This window comes from Gekko japonicus, unplaced genomic scaffold (genome assembly GCF_001447785.1).
Source record: "Gekko japonicus isolate JY-2015 unplaced genomic scaffold, Gekko_japonicus_V1.1 scaffold45, whole genome shotgun sequence".
NCBI lineage: Eukaryota > Metazoa > Chordata > Lepidosauria > Squamata > Gekkonidae > Gekko > Gekko japonicus.
Window position 1 is genome coordinate 1,968,583 of NW_015177011.1, and position 21,047 is coordinate 1,989,629.

General features: G+C 43.5%; 1 protein-coding gene across 1 annotated transcript in view; it reads left to right on the forward strand.

Moving 5' to 3' along the window:
- KCNH1 (potassium channel, voltage gated eag related subfamily H, member 1) overlaps nt 1-21,047 on the forward strand; it is a 359,758-nt gene that overhangs the window by 75,431 nt on the left and 263,280 nt on the right. The window contains exon 7 of the mRNA XM_015427609.1: nt 20,093-20,522. Coding sequence (XP_015283095.1) covers nt 20,093-20,522 — 430 coding nt within the window. The remainder of the gene's footprint in view (nt 1-20,092; nt 20,523-21,047) is intronic.

A 21,047-nucleotide genomic window follows, 5' to 3' on the forward strand; every position in this document is an offset into this window, starting at 1 on the left:
CTTCCGACAGGGAACTTCAGTTTCGGTTGCTTATCCTTCTCCTCCTTCCTTGGAGGCGCTTTGTTTGAGAATTATTTACTTTTTAGAAAAAGTTATCAAAGTCTCAAGATCCTTTAAAAATGCTTGGTAAGTTCTCAAGAGCTCCTTATTATAGTGTAATTCAGTTTTGCAGTCCATCCCCCCCCTTATAACTTCTTAAAAGACCGTTTGTCAGTTCAGTTCTTTTTTTCCAAGGGAGAGCCCCTCGATTTGTTAGGGGGAGACTTTCAGCTTAATTTCTGGTATCTTCGCTTATGCAATCACTCACATTACAGTGTAGAACTCGCCTTTCATGATTAACTCGCCCGGCCACCAAGCGTTTGTCCCGGTGTCCATTTCTGGAAATCAGCGGTGGGACCATCGGGGCAGGTAACAGCCCCCCTTCGTCGGCTGTTTGCCGGAGGAAGGGCTCTCCAAGCGCCCCATGGCTAGGAGCCCAACGCAAGGGCTCTGGGGGGGTATGCATACCATCGCACCCCCTCCCATCCACCGATTCAAAGCACTTGTCTCCCAGAGCTCCGAGAGAACGTGGCCACCATTAAGGGAGCCAAAACTAGAAGCTACATTTTAATTTTTTAATAAGTCTACCACTTGTTCATGCTGCTTGTCTCATGCCGCTTGTAAAAAAGATTAAGTGACTCCTAACTAGGCTGCCCTCTCTTGCTGCCCTATTTCAACCGGGCAGCGGGAGAAGGCAGTGCAGAGCCGTGCATGTGAGGAGCCATTGATTCCCCACATGCGCAGTGAGCCTGCCTGGGCTGCCTTTTCTTGCTGCCTGGTTTCAAACAGGTGGTGGGGGAAAGCAAGGAGCCATCAGTTCCCTACATGCACAGCAAGCCCAGCTGGGCTGCTCTCTCCTGTTGCTCAGTTTAAACTGGGCTGCAGGAGGACGCAGCGCAGAGCTGCACTTGCAAGGAGCATTTCCTGCAGTTTTTGCACTGCACCATTTTGTTCTCCTCAAGAGGAACAGGGCCATCACATACAGCTCAAAGGGCAAGGGTGGAAATAATCGGGGGTCATTACGTAGAAAAAGAGGTACAAGAGCTCATTAGCATAACTCATTAGCATAACTTATTTGTATATGCCACACCCCCTGACATCACTGGAAGTGTGTCAGAAGACAACACCCACCGCTTGGGCTCCACTGGACTGTTTTGAATGGCTAGCTTTGGGGGGGGGGGACAGATCTGCCTTCACAGAGGAGGTAGAGCTTGAACCTGAATAAAACTTGGTCTTAAAGGTGCCACTGGACTGTTTTGGATTACTAGCTATGGAGGGGGGATGTGCAGATCCACCCTCAGAGAGAAGGCAGAACTGGTACCTGAATAAAACTTGGTCTTAAAGGTACCACTGGACTGTTTTGGTTTACTTGCTATGGAAGGGGGGATGTGCAGATCTGCCCTCACAGAGAAGGCAGAGCTGACATCTGAATAAAACTTGGTCTTAAAGGTGCCACTGGACTGTTTTGGTTTACTAGCTTTGGAAGGGGGGGGGATGTGCAGATCTGCCCTCACCAAGAAGGCAGAGCTGGTACCTGAATAAATTTGGTCTTAAAGGTGCCACTGGACTGTTTTGGTTTACTAGCTATGGGGTGTGTGCGTGCAGATCTTCCCTCACAGAGAAGGCGGAGCTGAGCTGGTAGCTGAATAAAACATGGTCTTAAAGGTGCCACTGGCACAACTAACCCTATCTGGATGGGAACCATTAAAAAACAACAACCCTACTTCCAAACTATTTTTATTGCTCACCAGTGCTAACCATCGCCGTGTCTAACGAGATGGTGTGGAGTAGCGGAGTGGGTGATGGCTGTGCGTGGCTGGAATCTCAGGCTTGGATGCCCTGTGGGGTGATTTGTGCAGAGGTGGCCCTTGGATCTGGGCTGGCTCTCACGCAATTCACCACGTGCCTCCCAGGATTGTGCTGCCCAGGCCCAAATCCTGATGGGAGCTACAAGTTCACTGATTGGCCGCTGAGACGTTAGTCTCCCGACCCCAACCTTAGAGGATCAAATGACAGAGGTGTGAACTCCCCCTCGGAATGGGGAGATGAGATTCTCCCCTCAGAAGCAGCCTGTGGAAAGCGGACAGGTGGAGAGAGAGGCGGCGGTTAGTGGCAGTCGTTGGGAGCAGCTGTCGGGGCAGCAAAGAAAGGTGGTGACTGCCCACTCCCTGGGCTTACGTGGTGCTGGTCTTTGGGGCTGCCTCACCTCCCGGGCGCTGGTGAGACTACTCTCCAGAACGAGGCCTTGTTTTTTGCCCATCTCTCATGGGCCTGCTGCTGCAGCAGGCTCCTTCTCTCCTTTTCTTTCTCCCCCCCCTCGAGGGAGAGTTTGAAAAAGTGCCTCTTGCCCCCGCGGCGCGGAGGACGCGCATGGCCTCAGGCAGGTAGGGGGCCAGGGCAGTGGTGGGGCAGAGGTGCAGGAGGAGGCTGAGATGGAACTCCTCGCAGGCCTCGCCGGGGCCCATCTTGCAGAGGTGCCATGCCTGGGCCGGCATGAGGACGGGCAGAGCCTGGGTGGGCTGGGTGCCATGGCGCAGGCAGTGGTGGAGCAGCACGAGGGCTGGCTCGTGGCAGCGCTCTGCTGGGTCGGCCAGCGGGCCGGGAAAGGCGAGGGGGGGATGCTGGGAGCAGGGGTTGGGCCTTGCTGCATGTGCCCACCCCCTGGGCTCCTTACTACCAGAGCATCACTCCTGTGCGCTCCTGCAGGAAACGAGCCCTGGAAATAATTAACATGCCAGCTCTCACCTGCAAATGCAAATTGTACGTAAGGCACATACACAGACCCCATTGTTGAGAAGGCTGCAAGCTAGCCCTTTAGATTCTTTTACTCCTCTGCATCTTCAGAACTTGGACTGGAGCACTGTGCATGGAATGGATCTTTAGGACCATATGGGATTTATAAGAGGTGCCATGCATTGGAGGGGGGACAAGGATTTAAATGGAAGGTGCTTGCTGGATGCTACTGTGCAGCTGCAATAGGGCAATTGCATAAATTGTAAAAAACCTTTGGATGCCACTCCCCACATGTCACAAGTGATGTTCCACCATGATTTAGACAAAGTGAATTTTTAAAATTGTAGCTGTGGAATGAATACACTGGAGGAAAAAGAATGGTGCGTAAGGCAAGAACAGAATCCAAAGTCAAGGTTAAAGGCTTGGAAAATCTTCAGTAAGCTGTGTGTGCATAATGGGCCTTGGTTGTACTGCCTTTGTCTCCCCTGGTTTTTCCCATATGGCTCTTACTTCTCTCCTTTAGCCCTTACATGGCTATGGCTCTTACTTCTCTCCTTTAGCCCTTGGCAGTAATGGTTCATGATTCTTACTACATGGTTCATGATTCTTACTTCAAAACTTCAAAAGAGAAATGATCATTTGAAACTCTCCACCCCCCAAACAGGAGCAATTAGGAGCAGTCTACAATGAGCTGAAGGACTATTGTGGGTGTGTCTTTTTGTTTGTTTGTTTCAGCTGCTGTAGAGTGTCCCACACCTCTTGCTGACATTAAGTAAATTGAGAAACACCCTTCATATTACTACTGATGACAGAAATGTGCCTTCCGGAAGAACTGGAGGAAACATAAATGTACTGAAGTATGCTTAACCAAATAAGAGGAAAGTCTGTGGTTGGCCGAGAAAGATGTTTAGCTTCCATCTAAAGAATATTAAAAGAGAAACACATAAAGCAAACAGTCTAAGCAATGGAAATAATTATTATGTAGTTTAGGAAAATGAAGGTTTTTGAGTTTAAGATCAGTGCACAGAGAACAGATTAATGTATGAATTGTTGCAAAATTATTTCTTATTTAGAAAATATTTAAGCTGCCTCTCCAGAAAGCTTCCCAAGGTGGCTTACAAAATAACCCATGGGTTAGCAAAGTATTCTATTCAGAATTTGGCCCACAGGCCATGTGCTTAGAACTATCTCTCATTTAGTTACATAAATCATGTGTTCTTCACTCTTTTTTTGGTCTTTCCAAAGGGCTAATTTAATAGACCAAACTCTTGTTTCGTAAATCAGGCTCAGTTGAGACAACTCCCAATTTTATAAAGGGATGTGTATTTTTTTGATGCAAGCAAACCTGACCATAAGGTGTCACTCCACACATTACCTTTCACTGGCATCTTTGCCTTGAACCATAGCAGCACCGTAGAAGCTCCTTCTCAAAACAGCAGCTTTTGACTATGTGAACCAGCCTCACCCAAGCAGATGGCAGAACAGAAAAGTCTTAACTAGCCATGTCTAAAAGCAACAACAACAACAAAAAGCATGTGTTCTTCACTCTTTTTTTGGTCTTTGCAAAGGGCTAATTTAATAGACCAAACACTTGTTTCGTAAAGCAGGCTCATTTGAGACAACTCCCAAATTTTATGAAGGGATGTGTATTTTTTTGACACAAGCAAACCTGACCATAAGGTGTCACTCCACACATTACCTTTCACTGGCATCTTTGCCTTGAACCATAGCAGCACCGTAGAAGCTCCTTCTCAAAACAGCAGCTTTTGACTATGTGAACCAGCCTCACCCAAGCAGATGGCAGAACAGAAAAGTCTTAACTAGCCATGTCTAAAAGCAACAACAACAACAAAAAGCCCCTCTGTGTTCCCCACATGAAGTTGGAGGTGGCCACCACTGTGGAAAATATCCTGCTTCTTGTGGTATTCTGATTTTTATTTTACTATTATTTAGGTACTTATACTTTACTGTTCTCAATGAGGGCCCAAAGCAGCTGACCACCTCCTCCATTTTATCCTTATAACAACCCTGTGAGGAAGATTAGGGTGAGAAAGTGACTGGCCCAAGGTCACCCAGCAAGCTCCCATTACAGAGTTGGGATTCAAACTTGGGTCCTTCAGACACTAGTCCAGCACTCTAACCACTATACCACATAGGCTGTCTCTGTTTTTTTCATTTCTTTTGTCTCAGAATAGCAAAATCTTTCAGACAGCACACAGCACAACTTTCATCTTCCCACAGTCCTTGCAGCACAAGGCAAAGAGGATTTATCACTCAACTACAATTAAGCAGAGGTCCCACTTCTGCATCAGCTGGCAAAGTTACTTTGCTTTTCTTAAAAGGAACACTAAGCATGACTTATTGCGCTGTGGGACAAAGTAAAGCAGCCCACATAAGCTTCTCAATCTATATAAAGCCAAAAGAATTAAAAGAGCTCAATTACATCCCCAGGGATAATATATGGTGATATCATTTGTGAAAGAAGAGCAAATTGAGCTTATTGCATTTTGCATTGCTTTGGAAAATGGCTGTCAGAGCAACACATTAAAGTGCTCAGAAAGGGACATGTGTCTCATTAGCCTTGTCTTATGAGCTGCTACATTCAGTATACCAAGGCAGCGCCTCAGCTCCTGCTGTGTAGCATAAAGGCAGTCTTGTCACTCTGATGGAGGCAGAAAGGGACAACGGTACCTGGTCTAGTACTCTTGGCCCTGAAGAGCTTCATGCATGCCTCCGTGACAGTAAAGGGGGGGGGGCAGAAAGAGAACGGCCTGAGAACCTGTCAGAGCTGGAACACTTTGCCAGCCTTGCCACGTATTGAGCTCAGCTCTTATTGTTCAGGGTTCTGTAGCCTGTAGCACATGAGAGAAAACAGTAGCATTTTGTGCATCTTAAAGGACAATGCATAAAGCTTTGGGGGAGACTGGAGGAGAATTTTATGAATATCATGGACTGCCAAAAAGGCAAATAAGTGGGTTCTAGATTAGATCAAGCCTGAACTCTCCTTAGAAGCTAAAATGACCAAACTGAGGCTATCATACTTTGGTTACATTATGAGAAAAGTCACTGGAAAAGACAATAATGCTAGGGAAAATTGAAGGCAGCAGGACAAGAGAAAGACCCAGCATGAGATGGATAGACTCCATTAGGGAAGCCATGGCCTTCCATTTGCAAGGTGATCGGATGTTTTGAACATCATTAATTCATAAGATCGCCATAAGTCAGAAGTGACTTATTTCATTCAGTGTCTAATTTTTAATATCTCATTTCTTCTTTTGCATATAGACATTCTAGCCTGGTTAATGTAAGTGGCAAAAAGGTATTGCTGGCACATGATGACATAAGAACGTAAGAACTTAAGAGAAGCCATGCTGGATCAGGCCAATGGCCCATCCGGTTCAACATTCTGTCACATGAATCATGTTATTGGACATTCAGGTGAATGGTCCTTTGATAGTACAGCTGATGTTGTTGGGTCTTATCACTGTGTCATTTCAGGAGATGCGGAGCAGTGTGGTTTTTGCAGAGGCCATTCCCTGGGTAGTCCATTGTTGCACAGGATTACACAGGAGAGAGAGAGAGCAGTGTCACAAACTATTCATTTGGGGAGAAGAAGAAGAAGAAGAAGAGATTGGATTTATACCCCGCCCTTCACTTGGAGTCTCAGAGCGGCTTACAAACTCCTTTCCCTTCCCCTCCCCACAACAGACACCCTGTGAGGTGGGTGGGGCTGAGAGAACTCTGACACAAACTGCTCTTTCAGGAACAGCTGTGCCAGAGCTTGTGACTGACCCAAGGTCACACCAGGTGCAAGTGGAGGAGTGGGGAATCAAACCCGGTTCTCCCAGATTAGAGTCTGCACACTTAACCACTACACCACTTAACCACTACACCAAACTGGCTCAAGGGAGCTTGTAGCACCCTTTTTTATACAGGTCTAACAGCTGTTTGTCAGAAGTAAGTCACTGCCATCAACCCTTTATAGACTATTTCTTTCCTCCAAGGTAGAGGATGGCCTTTAGGAGGAGGGTAACTTCCAATCACAGAGGAGATCTGGGAAATGATAGCTTTGCTGAGTTGATGGGTTTAATCACTGCTGATTATAGATATGTATATTTCTTCATATTCTTTCAAAAGAAATTAAGGTAATGGTAATGCTCTCTCTTCTAATTTGATTGATTGATTTAATTTGTATCCTGGCTTTCCTGCATTCAGTGTCAAAAGTGCTACAAGTGTACATGGAAGATAGCTGGTTGGCTGCACAAGGTGTACTTGTTGGACATAGAAGACTTGGGTGTAAATACTTACTCAGGCATTGACCTGCTGGCAGCCTTGGAGGTGAGAGAATTCTCTTAAGGGGATCAGTGGGGCCTGATTCACAACATGGCTGTTGGGAGAGATGAGAGAGATAAATAAGAAGTATACAGCATTTCTCTCCTTAAATGTGCTCAATTCACAACCAGTAATAATAAGAGTAAAACATATAGAGATAGTCCCTGGTGTAGAGCACCGGAATAAAAAGAACACAATTCAGTATCCTGTTTATGGAATAAGCTGCTTGAGAATGTGCATTTATGTAAAACTGTCAAAGTCTTGCCCCTTTTAATTTGGCTCAAGAAAGATATACATAGTAATTTGTTTCCTTTATTTCCTAAATGTGCTCATATTCTGTCACATACTGAAGGGATTAGAAAATGCTTTTTTCTATTTTTAAAAAAACTTTAAAAAGAATACCACTTTTCTCAGCCATTGCCTGGTTTTTCAGTGATTTATTACTACAGTCTTCCGTGTTATGATATACCTCTTTCTCTGTTATATTTTATATGCATGAATGGCAATCATATAAAACTCTAATTGTACATGAGATTGCACAGTTTGGTGTAGTGGTTAAGTGTGCGGACTATAATCTGGGAGAATTGGGTTTGATTCCCCACTCCTCCACTTGCAGCTATTGGATGACCTTGGGCAAGCCATAGTTCTGTCAGAGCTGTTCTTGAAAGAGCAGTTCTGGAAAGAGCCCCACCACCTCACAGGGAGGGGAAGGGAAAGGAGTTTATAAGCCACTCTGAGACTCCAAGTGAAGGGTGGGGTATAAATCCAGTCTCTTCCTCCTTCTCCACATTTGTAGAAAACATAACCAAATGGAAACAAGCACCTGAAACACATACCACAGGGAGGTCGTGTGCTGAAACAGGGTTGTGATATCTCTGGTTACCTACCTGAAGGTTGGTACTGAAAATGAGTACAGGTGGGATGAGTAGTGGTCTACTGATTGGAATTCTGGGTCTTGGAGAGCATTTTGGAGGCAGCCCAAAGGACTGGAATGTGTTGGTAAAGATAATTCTCTGTGTTCCTCCCTTCCCCGAGATAAAACTTAACACAAGTTCTATCTTGCCAAAAGGAGGAAGTTATTGGAGAGGCCATCTGTGATATGCATGAATTACTGTAATTAGAGTCCTTTTTGTCATAAGAGACTCCTTTAAAAATGTGCATGTCTTAAATCTACTAGCAACTTTGAAGTATTATTCAAGTGATATTCAGGATTCAGAGGAAGCATGTGAACAACTGGACACTGTCATTCTGGCTTTTTAAATTAGTTACCAAAATCTGTACATGCTAAAACAATGTTAGAAATCTAGATATGAGCGGATGTAATTCTTAGAAACAGACATTCCTTCCCTCTCATAGACTGATACGTGGTTAAAGAACAGGAAGCTGCGAGATTAGGAATAAATGGGCAATTCTCACAATGGAGAGAGTTAACCATGAGATGTCCCAATAATCTGTGTTGAAAATGTTGTCTTTTAAGAACATAAGAGAACCCAATGTTGGAACAGGCCAGTAGCCCATCCAGTCCAACACTCTGTCACACAGTGGCTAAAAATACCAGGTGCCATCAGAAGGTCCAGCAGTGGGGCTAGGACACTAGAAGCCCTCTGACTGTTGCCCCCCCCCCAAGCGCCAAGAATACAATGCATCACTTGCCCCAGACTGAGAGTTCCTACCTTGTGGCTAATAGCCACTGATGGACCTCTGTTCCATATGTTTATCCAATTCCCTCTTGAAGCCGTCCATGCTTGTAGCCACCACCACCTCCTGTGGCAGTGAATTCCATGTGTTAATCACTCTTTGGGTGAAGAAGTACTTCCTTTTATCTGTTCTAACCCGACTGCTCAGCAATTTCATGGCGTGCCCACGAGTTCTTGTATTGTGAGAAAGGGAGAAAAGTACTTCTTTCTCTGCCTGCTCTATCACATGCACAATCTTGTAAACCTTGATGATGTCACCCCTCAGCCGTCATTTCTCCAAGCTAAAGAGCCCCAAGTGCTTTAACCTTTCTTTGGCCCCAGTCACACAGGCAGGAAAATGCGGGGGGAAGCGTGGCTGTTTGCCCCAGAGCAAAATAACGTGCGGCTGCACGATCAGACATCTGTAGAGGTCCCGTAGAGGTCCCGTGGTTAGGGGGGAGGTGCCGATCACAGGACAATCCTGCGTGCGGCAAAGAAGCGGCCTCTCTAGCAAAGGCTTCGTGGGTTTAACCCCTTCCAGGGCTGCAGAGGAATGTAAACTGTGTCCTCCGTCAGGTCCCCTCCAGGAGGAGCTTCAGCCGGGCCGCCCTCCTGCCAGGCCCCCCTGCACCTCCCCCTCTGCCGCCCCGTGCAGAGAGTTCCTCTCGAGCAGGCCGAGCCAGGAGTGGGGGGTACAGAAAAGAGGAGGGGGCTGTGCTGTTTGTTTTTAAACAAAAGTGTGCGCATGTGTCGTTGGGTGCTTGTGCGCGTCCCATGGAGACTTGGAAAAAAAACTTTTAGCGACAGGACATGGGCGGGCGCCGGATGCCACAACCTACCACCGGAAAGGTGATCAGGCACCTGCCCTTGCCCCGCAGTTTCTGGAAACTAGTACCTTGGAGTTACTAGTTTTTTACCCCGCATCTTTGGTGGGAAGCCTCGAGTTCGCCACGGAAGCTCTAAGCTTTCCAGATGTGGCACAGTGATCTCGCCCGGAAAATCCGCCTATCTTCCGTCTCTGTAGTGTGGCTAATGCTCCGTGTGACCGCAGCCTTCATAGGGAAAGTGTTCCAGCCCTTTGATCATTCAAGGCTGCGGTCATGTGGAGCATTAGCCATGCTACAGAGACAGAAGATAGGCGGATTTTACAATCACAAGACTGTTGGGTAGGTTAGACTGAGAGGAAGAGGCTAATATAAAGTCCCCATGTGAGTTTTGAGGCTTATTTCACACTGACTCTTTATATACAGGTAAGTGATTCACACCCTAACCTGGATAGCACAGGCCAGCCCAGTCTCTTCAGATCTCAGAAGGTAAGCAGGGTCGGCCCTGGCTAGTATTTGGATGGGAGATTTCCAGGGAAAACCAGGGTTGTAATGTGGAGCCAGGCAATGGCAAACCACCTTGAAAACCTTATGGGGTCTCTTGCCTTGAAAACCTTATGGGGCTACCACAAGTCAGCTGGACTTGAAGGCAGAAAAAGAGAGGAGATCCGTAGAACTTTTGGTAGACCCTTAGTAGTTGGTTTGATTTTCTTTTTGATGCTTTATTTACTGCAATTAGTATGAAACTAGCCCTTCTTACAGTGCAGTCTAAGCAGAGCTACATTATCCTAAATCTGTTTTAGTCAATCGTCGTAGAAGGGTGTAACTCTAACATAGCAAGATTTGAGTCCAGTAGCACCTTAGAGATCAATATAATTTTTTGATTCTTAAAAACTTATACCCTGAAAATCTTGTTGATATCTAAGGTGCTACTGGACTTGAATTTAGCTCTTCTACCCTCGGAAACTATCTGTTTAGGATTGCACTGTTAGAGGCTAGCCAGAGATAAAATGGACTCCTCTCTTCTCATGAGTCACTCATGGTTAAAAAAATCTTCCTGACAGATTAGACACTTAACCATAACTGAGCACTCCCAGCTATGTTCCTGCGGTTCACTGCATCGATCCATAGTGCTCAGTGTTTTGCTTATGTTGGTGCAAACAAACGTTAGCATCCATATAATTTTTATTTACCCAGCTCTTGACTCAGACTGTACACAAGGGACTGGTTCGCCAGGGAAGACAATAGCATGTTCATGTAGCTATTTATAATGTGGATCACTACTGTACAGAACAATTTAATGGTAGCTTGTTACAACATGTGAGGGGAGAGCTCCCCATTGTTCCCTTCAGAATGGGCCTGGTACGGAGAAGCTTATTCAGTGAGCATTTGGAAAAAGCTCATCCTTTCCCAGCTTATTATGCTGACACATATGTATTGATGGTGCTGTGCACATGAACATCATCAAATTGTCCCCTGAACAGGGATGGGCACAGACTGAAAAAACGTGGTTCAGTTCATGGCATGCCCAAATTGTGAGCCATGGACTGTCATGAACTTTTAGCTGCCTCATGAACTGGTTTGGTTTGTGAGGTGGTAGAACAGCCCCCCAGGCATGCTAGGGATACCAAACTTGCAGGGGATCTCCGGCTGACTCTTCTCTACCTGCCCTCCAAGTTTGGTGAAGATTGCATTTATGAGGTCTGAGTTATGGCCCCCCAAAGAAGGTGCCCCCAGGAAAGTGCTTTCTGAAAAAATGTCAGGCAGTCACTAAACCCGGAGGGAAGGTAGGGAAGAGTCAGCAGGAGATCCCCTGAGAGTTTGGTGACTCTAGTTTGCACAGGTTCTATTCAATACATTACTGAACCTGCACCTGTCATAATGACAGCTGACATCAAACTTGGAGGGCATGTAGAGGGAGCATCCTGGGGAGGTCTGCTGTGAGTTTGGTGTCTCTAGCTTGCACAGGATCCATTCAATACACTCCTGAACCTGTGTCTGTCAAAATGACAGCTGACAGGTGGTCATTTTGACAGATGGAGGTTCAGGACATTCAGGAGTGTATAGAGCGGATCCTGTGCAAGCTATAGACACCAAAATCTCAGGGGACCTCCCCTGGAGGCTCCTCTACATGCCCTCCAAGTTGTTGCTTTGAAATTATTTTAACATTTTGATTGAGTGGAAACAGTCTGTCTGGAAATGTCTCTACTCATGAGCTGGCACAAACCTCTACAAACAGCTTGAAGGTTTGTGGAAAGTTCATGCTGGTTGACCTGCCATGAACTTGACTTCGTAAACCACAAACTGCCTAAAATTCATCCAAACTTTAGTTTGTGAGCCAGTTCATGCCCATCCCTATCAATTATTATCCCCAATATAATACTTGTACTACCTTTCAGAAGTAGTATTTCCATTTAACCATGCTGATTCTGCGTCTACTTCCTTTTTTCCCTTGCATGTAGTACCTTACAACTTTCTTTATTTCAGCTCTGGTTTCTAACTATCAAAATCATTTAGAATCTTCTGCGATCCTGCTTTACTTTATGTCATCTGTCAGGATGATAAGAAAATCCATTCTTTTATTCCAAGCAGATACTGAATAGCACAAAGGTGAACGAGCCCATTTTAGTTTGACAGGGACCTATTAATAACTGCTGCTACAACTCCATTGGAATTGACTGTTGCTTTATTATATTTGTAGCATCTAGTGATCCTGAATGAAAGGCTTTGGACATCAGATTCCTGAAACCTGCCCCGAGATCAAGTTAGGATCAGACCATGAGACTCCCAGAGTCTGAGCCTGATTATAATCGCAAATGAGTGCAGCACATCCCTACCAGGGTGGTCATTCCTCCACAGTGCCCCCTTTGCCTGTAACACAGAAAAGCAGAGAGAAGTCTGACATTAGACTACTAGAAGGGCTTTTCCTGAGGCCAGGAACATAGCTGTGAGCATGTGCATCAGCATCCAGAGTCACTGAGAACCATGGACATCCTCCTCCAGAGATGCATGGTTCTGCACTGTTTCTGTACTGGTAGTGATTAGCTGTGACTCAGTCTCACCTGAAGCAGAGATGCAGCAGAATTACCCACCTGAAGGGAAGTGGCTTGGAAAGAGGCAAGGCCAGAGTTCTGACTAGTACAAAGTTTTAGTGGCCATTCTGTGGATGAGGGTTAAGTGGTTTCTTATGGTAGCACACAAGCAGTTCTCTCACAGTTGGTGCAATCCTGGACAAGTTCTGGTGTAAGGCAGCCTCCATCCACTCCAGGCAGCTGGTCAATTCCAAAATGGGGGGGGGGAGGCCTCCTGAGGGCCAGTACTACCTTGCTCAGGAATCTCTAGAAAAGGCTTGACAGAGGCGGAAGCCACTTCCCAGTCAGCTACCTTCTGTTTCTATGGTACTGGATTTCCATGCATCCACAGCCCTATTTGTTGTTTTCCTGTTATTGTTAGGAAATCCATGGCTTCTGTAGGCTGACTTTTGGCTGAAATCCTAAAACCACTTATTCAGCCAGTGGGACTAATGTAATGGGAAATAGGTAATTTCAAAACTGGAGCCAAGAGTTTAAAATGGGAATAATCACTCTGCTAAAATAAAAACTGAACATTATGAGTACATTTGGGGAAGCTGGTTAGTGTTTAATGTTTATTTTTGATTTGCTTTGTAGTTAACTTTAGTAAGAACAAAAGATTGCATTGTCACAAGCCATTTTTCTAAATATCTACAATTTACCCTGCTTTACTGACTCATTGTTTTCCCCCCTGTGCTCAATTAACCAAGACCCTGGAGGTTTTTATGGTTTGTTTAAGCATCCAACAGAGACTGGGTTTAAAAAAACACAGAAGAAATGTAATTATGACAAATTTACAAATTAAGAAAGAAAATGCAGCATTTCTATTTTCCCAGAAACATATGTTGATATGAAAAACATACATATTAATTAAAATATATATTTTCTACTTCATCAACTTAGCCCAAACTAAAATGATGAAGCAAATGATATTTAAGCATGACTGAACTAAAGTTTTCCATAAACCTTAATGACCACAATTATGCAATTGTTTATTTCTAAAAATATTCCTTTAAAATAACTGTGAATTTAATTTAAATGCGGGAAAAGGCATGACTCCTACAGTGTATTCGTTTTATGCTCCGAAATATGCTGTTTTCCTTCTCATGAAATATAATTTCATAAAATCCTGTTATTCAAGCTTTGACCATATTTAGTAGGGCTATTCTATAGTCCTAGCCAGACCTTTCTGATCTGTGGTTTTTGTTTGACACAGGTCATTTGGTTTTCTGCTATTTTCTCACCATGAAAGTTAATTTACACTTTACATAGTCACTGTGGCCCCAAAATACTCTCTGCATTCAGGCTGATTCACATGATTGTGTCACCTATGAGGACTTTCATTCGGACACACTAGAAATTGCCTATTGGAAACTTAATCTCTTGGCATGCAGGGGCCCAATTTGGATTAGGACCACAATTCACAGAGAAAAGGGGCTTAACCTCCTTCCCACATCATTTTTCCAACCTGAAACAGTCCTGAGGAACCACTGGTTGCCCCACTTACATAAGTTTCTCCAGGGGCAAATAGTGGCTTCCTGGAGCCTTTAGAGGATGGGAAAATGGCATAGGCATAAGCCCCTTCTTCCCATATATAGCGGTCCTGATCTGAATTGTGCATACCTGGGAATTAAGGTCCCTGCAGGGAGCTCCCAGAGCATATCTCTTGGAAGTCGAGGTGGTTGACAGAGTTTGTGATGGGTGAATCACCGGGAAATATAGATGCAGAAACTTGTAAAGTTTGCCTTGCGTGAGTTGGCGAGTACTAAACAGACTGTGCCACCAGTAATGTCCTACTGGTGCCTCTGCTATGCAATGCCATTATGCACATATAAGCACTTTGAAAGTGTGTATTTCTGAGGTTCCTACCCATGAAACCTCAGCTGTTAGAGAGCCAGAACAAGCATCCTGCCTGGGCACTGGAAAACTGGTCATTCCAGTCAAAGGCAAGCTAGGTAGCAAATTCTGCATGCTTTTGTTATCTGTACGAGGCTGCTTTAATGTCTGTTCATACAAACTACGTTTTCTTTTGGGGGTATGTGTTAAGATGCCTTTTGCACACAGCCGGTACAAACCAGGAATACACGAGTGGCATATCAGACTATGCTAATAAAGAATGAACATTTATCTATGCCCTGGGGACATATTCTGGAAAGGCAGGCTATAAATATTTTAACAAACAAATAAATAAAGGACATGACACTAGAAAAAGCATGCAGTGAGAGGATGGGATAATTTAAGACCCGCTGCCCGAATATTCTGTTTGTTCTTGCTCTCAGTGCATAGATGCCAACTCAGAGGTGCTGTGTCTTGGGAGAAATAAACAGTGACATCCTAAATGGATCAACTCAGGTCTGTTCAGTGGGGCTTACTCCCAGACAAGTGTTTTTAGGATTGCACTGTACATGCTGTGAAAGGTCTAGATCCCACTTTTTCAAGCTATGTAACACACAGTCAAAGAATCTGTGTAACCCAGGGGCAGACTGGGATGTTAAAACAGCCTGCGAGCAAGCAGAGCCAATTCATTTGTCTAAAATTACTCTTTATCCTATTTTAATCTCTCTTCCATGCTCACTGCCATAGTAGCTGAAGGGGAATTTCCCCCCAGGATTATTTAAACATGACCACAAGAAATTGACTTTGAGCCAGGGAAAGGGGAGAGTTGGGATGTTAAGACAGATTGAAGTGCTACCACTTTGCTTTGTGTGTGTGTGTGGGGGGGAAGAACCAGCCTCCACTGATATGTTTTTAAATCAGAAATTTCCCTATTCTAAAAACAACCCTCTCATTTTCAGTGGAACCTCTTACGTCACAAATGTGGTATAGAGTTTAGTGTTGGACTAGGGTGTGGGAGGTGCAGATTCAGATCCCTGCTGTGCCATGGATGCTTGCTGGGTGACCCTGAGCCAGTCACATGTTCCCAGCCTAACCTACCTCACAGGGTTGTTGTGAGGATAAAATGGAAGAGGGGAGAACAATGTAATGCCATCTTGGGGAAAGGAAGAATATAAACAAAGTAAATGAATAAACAAAATTAAAAGCCTGTTTTTTTTCAAAAATTAGTTGGGGCAAATTAGCGCTCCAACTACAGCATCGCATCCACTGGACCCGCTTTGACTACAGCTCTGAAAGGAAGGTTCCAAATAAACATACAGGTTCTGTTTGTGAGATCACAGGAGAAATGAAAAAAACTTTCCCTGCACCCTTTCCTTTCCCCTACAGATCAAGGAACAAATTGCCAGGCTAGTACCAATTCTTGTTCTACAGAGAGACGTAAACCATGATAAAACATCTCAGCAACAGCTGGTTGACTTGTCAGCCAGCCTTTTAGAATGAAAGGCAACTTTAAAATTCAAAAGATGCTGGTTATGTAGGTGAGAACAGGATGTGTTCGAAATGGCAAATGAATGTTCATCTCATGAAGTTCATGGACAAGGAGTGCCTGTTGCTTATATTGGAGACCGCTTTTCTCAGTGTGACTGCTCCCTTTCAGGCTTCTTCAGCCTTGTCTGAAAAGGAAACTTGCATAATGCTTGCAAAAGACTTGTCTTCTGACAATTTAAATTCATAACCTTTTGAGACATAATAGAAAATAATTTTAAGCAAGATCCAGCTCAAGGTTTCCATTCCCCAGGCATTATGATTGCTTTCAGCACTATGAGAATAACAAGATACTTGTAAGATGACCATTGTTGGCTATAGATTCAGGTGGGGCAGCCGTGCTGGTCTGGAGCAGCAGAACAAAGTTTGAGTCCAGTGGCACCTTCAAGACCAACAAAGTTTAATCCTGGGCATAAGCTTTTGTGTGCACGCACACTTCTTCAGATACAAGTTTGCAAATACAAAATACAAATACATTGTCTCTGAAGAAGTGTGCGTGCCTACAAAATCTTTTACCTTGAATAAAACTTTGTTGGTCTTAAAGGTGCCACTGGACTCAAACACTGTTCCATTGTTGGCTATGTAAATGTAACGCAGCTCTGCTGAAAGCTTTCCATCAGCAATGCACGTCTTTGTGCTTTCACATTTTCACTCATTTGTCACCCAGTGTGTTTATATGTCCATGTCCATGTCTGTGTCTCAAATGTTTCTCTTTTTGCAAACCTAGACACTTCCTGTGTCTCAAACGTTTCTCTTTTTGCAAACCTAGACACTTCCATGTTCCCTACAACTGCTTTAAGAAGTGGGCTGCACATTAAACAGGCCAGTGGCATGTTCTCTGAAACAGCATCCTCCGGCAAGTCCTCCAACTCACAGCACGCCATTGTTGCATGATGTTAGGAGTCAGCAAACTATGTGAATGTGGGCAGGAAAACTTGCTGCATTACATAGCAGATATTCCGTAGCATTACAGCGGGAAGAAGAGTACTGCAGCATGATCACTCCTGTTGGTGGAGTGTGTGATCTGGTTCTGTTAATTTGATATGAGAAGACAATGGCACTCTGGTCCTCTGGGACCAATATGGCAAATTCCATCTAATTAACTCGTTTTCCACCAATGCATTTTCCACAGCATTCTTCCTTACTGAATCTCAAATGGGTTAGTGTTCTGTGCTTTGTTCAAAAACTGAGGTTATAGGCAGTTTAATTGTAGTCTTAGCAATATGAATCTTGGGTGTCTTAGAAACTCCCATTACAGTTACCAAGCTCACCAACATAGTCATGGTGGGCATTTCAGTCTTTAAGAGGCCATCTTTTTCAGAGAGGGAGGGAGAGTGGTTGCCTTTGAAACTAGGAAAAGGATGGATTAATCCATTTAACACATTTCCTGCAGTTACCTACAAAGAGATAACTGTACTATATAGAAAATCTGTTTAGTTGGGGGTTGCAGGCATCGAAACATGATTAATCCAGATGGTACCAAAGCAAAAGAAAATGGTACTGATGATCCTTTTTATTGATCATGATTTTATGCCCTTTCTTTAAGGATCTCAGTTCCCTGTATGTGGTTCTCTCCTCATCCATTTTATCCTCACAACTGCTCTGTAAAACAGGTTAGGCTGAGAGAGAATAACTGTCTTAAGGTCACCCCATGAGTTTCATGCCAGAGTGGGGCTTTGAACCAAGATTGTTGTCTGATTCTCTAACCAATTCACCATACAAATTTTACACAACATTTACTTCTTCTTTGAAGTGTACTAGCTGTCCTCACAACTGCTCTGTAAAACAGGTTAGGCTGAGAGAGAATAACTGTCTTAAGGTCACCCCATGAGTTTCATGCCAGAGTGGGGCTTTGAACCAAGATTGTTGTCTGATTCTCTAACCAATTCACCATACAAATTTTACACAACATTTACTTCTTCTTTGAAGTGTACTAGCTGTCCTCACAACTGCTCTGTAAAACAGGTTAGGCTGAGAGAGAATAACTGTCTTAAGGTCACCCCATGAGTTTCATGCCAGAGTGGGGCTTTGAACCAAGATTGTTGTCTGATTCTCTAACCAATTCACCATACAAATTTTACACAACATTTACTTCTTCTTTGAAGTGTACTAGCTGTCCTCACAACTGCTCTGTAAAACAGGTTAGGCTGAGAGAGAATAACTGTCTTAAGGTCACCCCATGAGTTTCATGCCAGAGTGGGGCTTTGAACCAAGATTGTTGTCTGATTCTCTAACCAATTCACCATACAAATTTTACACAACATTTACTTCTTCTTTGAAGTGTACTAGCTGTCCTCACAACTGCTCTGTAAAACAGGTTAGGCTGAGAGAGAATAACTGTCTTAAGGTCACCCCATGAGTTTCATGCCAGAGTGGGGCTTTGAACCAAGATTGTTGTCTGATTCTCTAACCAATTCACCATACAAATTTTACACAACATTTACTTCTTCTTTGAAGTGTACTAGCTGTCCTCACAACTGCTCTGTAAAACAGGTTAGGCTGAGAGAGAATAACTGTCTTAAGGTCACCCCATGAGTTTCATGCCAGAGTGGGGCTTTGAACCAAGATTGTTGTCTGATTCTCTAACCAATTCACCATACAAATTTTACACAACATTTACTTCTTCTTTGAAGTGTACTAGCTGTCCTCACAACTGCTCTGTAAAACAGGTTAGGCTGAGAGAGAATAACTGTCTTAAGGTCACCCCATGAGTTTCATGCCAGAGTGGGGCTTTGAACCAAGATTGTTGTCTGATTCTCTAACCAATTCACCATACAAATTTTACACAACATTTACTTCTTCTTTGAAGTGTACTAGCTGTCCTCACAACTGCTCTGTAAAACAGGTTAGGCTGAGAGAGAATAACTGTCTTAAGGTCACCCCATGAGTTTCATGCCAGAGTGGGGCTTTGAACCAAGATTGTTGTCTGATTCTCTAACCAATTCACCATACAAATTTTACACAACATTTACTTCTTCTTTGAAGTGTACTAGCTGTCCTCACAACTGCTCTGTAAAACAGGTTAGGCTGAGAGAGAATAACTGTCTTAAGGTCACCCCATGAGTTTCATGCCAGAGTGGGGCTTTGAACCAAGATTGTTGTCTGATTCTCTAACCAATTCACCATACAAATTTTACGAGCCATATTGTGACAGGTGCATTTGGAAATGAAATAAAATGACTATAAATTTGACCTTAATCTGTTAAAATTTTCACTTATCAGACATTTGGAAGCAGGGTTGTAATGCAGAAGAATCATAAGGAATTATTTCCACATACTATTTACATAGTTCTTAATTTATCACCCTTTTTAAAAAAGTGTGGTGGCAGGACATTTACTGTGCATGATATCAATTTTAGCCACATAAGCTTTGTCCATTCTGTGCTGAAGTAATATCAATGAATTGAGATAATGGAACTATTAATTCTGCTGCATATGTTGGCAAAAGGTTTGCACCTAAAGGGGCTAGAAATTGAGGACTAGAAATTGAGGAAATCTGTAAGGACCAGTCAACATTTTTAATAGTAGTAATAATGATGATAATTATGATATTTGTGAAAAAAATTACTATTTTGCATCTGTTTTGGGGATACTCACATAAATTAAACAGGGACTTGGGTAGTATAATACAAGGAGATTACATGATGCATACCAGTTTGCAGCTCAATTGTAATTGCATGCAGACTTCTAAGATTCTGGACCAATTTGTTACCATTTACTCAATACCTCTGCTCTTATTGGTGGGAAAGATATTGTGCTTTAGTATCATTGCAACCAATGGGACAAATTAGTTGTGCTACTTTTAAGTATCAGTGATTTCAGTGGGACTTAAGCACAGCCTTTCTCTGGCTTGGGACCTTGGTCTTCATTTTTCTGCGAGCTTGTAGAAGGCACCTGGGACAATACCAGTTTCTTCCCTCTAAACTATGTGTTTAATCTGAATATATCCCTTTTGAGTTCAGGTTGTTATTACTGTGAGAAACACTAAATAATTTAATGTGAGATACTAATGGGATATTTTGCTTTGTTTTTCTAGGGGATCAGTAGTCTGTTTAGCTCCCTAAAAGTAGTCAGGCTACTTCGGCTGGGTCGTGTGGCTCGAAAACTGGACCATTATATTGAGTATGGAGCAGCTGTCTTGGTTCTGCTTGTCTGCGTATTTGGTCTTGCAGCCCACTGGTTGGCCTGCATTTGGTACAGTATTGGAGACTATGAAGTTATCAATGAGGATACAAACAAAATCAGAAATGAAAGTTGGCTCTATCAGCTAGGGGAATCCATTGGATCACCATATCAGTTTAATAAGACAGGTACTGGAAAATGGGAAGGAGGACCAAGCAAGGATTCTGTTTATATTTCTTCATTATACTTTACGATGACTAGTCTCACAAGTGTTGGATTTGGGAACATTGCACCAACCACGGATGGAGAGAAGATCTTCGCTGTTGCTATGATGATGATTGGCTGTAAGTATCAGAGAATTTATACATTGTTTCAAATGGCATGTTTTCCAGAAATATATTTCATATATCAACTGCTTAGTTGAATGTTTTCAGTTGGATTTCAATTGAGATTTTAGCTGCTAAACTTTAGCACAAGCTTAAATCTTTCTCAGTGAAAGCAGAGAACCGTCGAAATGCTTAAGCTTGGCTGTATCATGCCCGCATTGTAAAATAAACTAATGTTAACTGTGGAAGTAGAAAACCCACAGCCACACCAGAAATCTAGATTTCTCTTGGATTTGTAAAAATGTTCTTCTGTCCCTTTTTATAACCAATGCATAGAAATAATAGTATTTGTATGAAGCTGCTTAATATGCTGATGCTGTAGAACTCACAATGGACCAACTTCAGTCAGTGGAAATTCCTAGTTTACATGATTTAACAGTGACTCTTCCCTCCACTTATGATCAAATGCCAAACTAAGCATATGGGAAATATATTGTTTTTATATTATGGGTTGTCTAGGTTTTATAGAGTCCTGGATAAAAT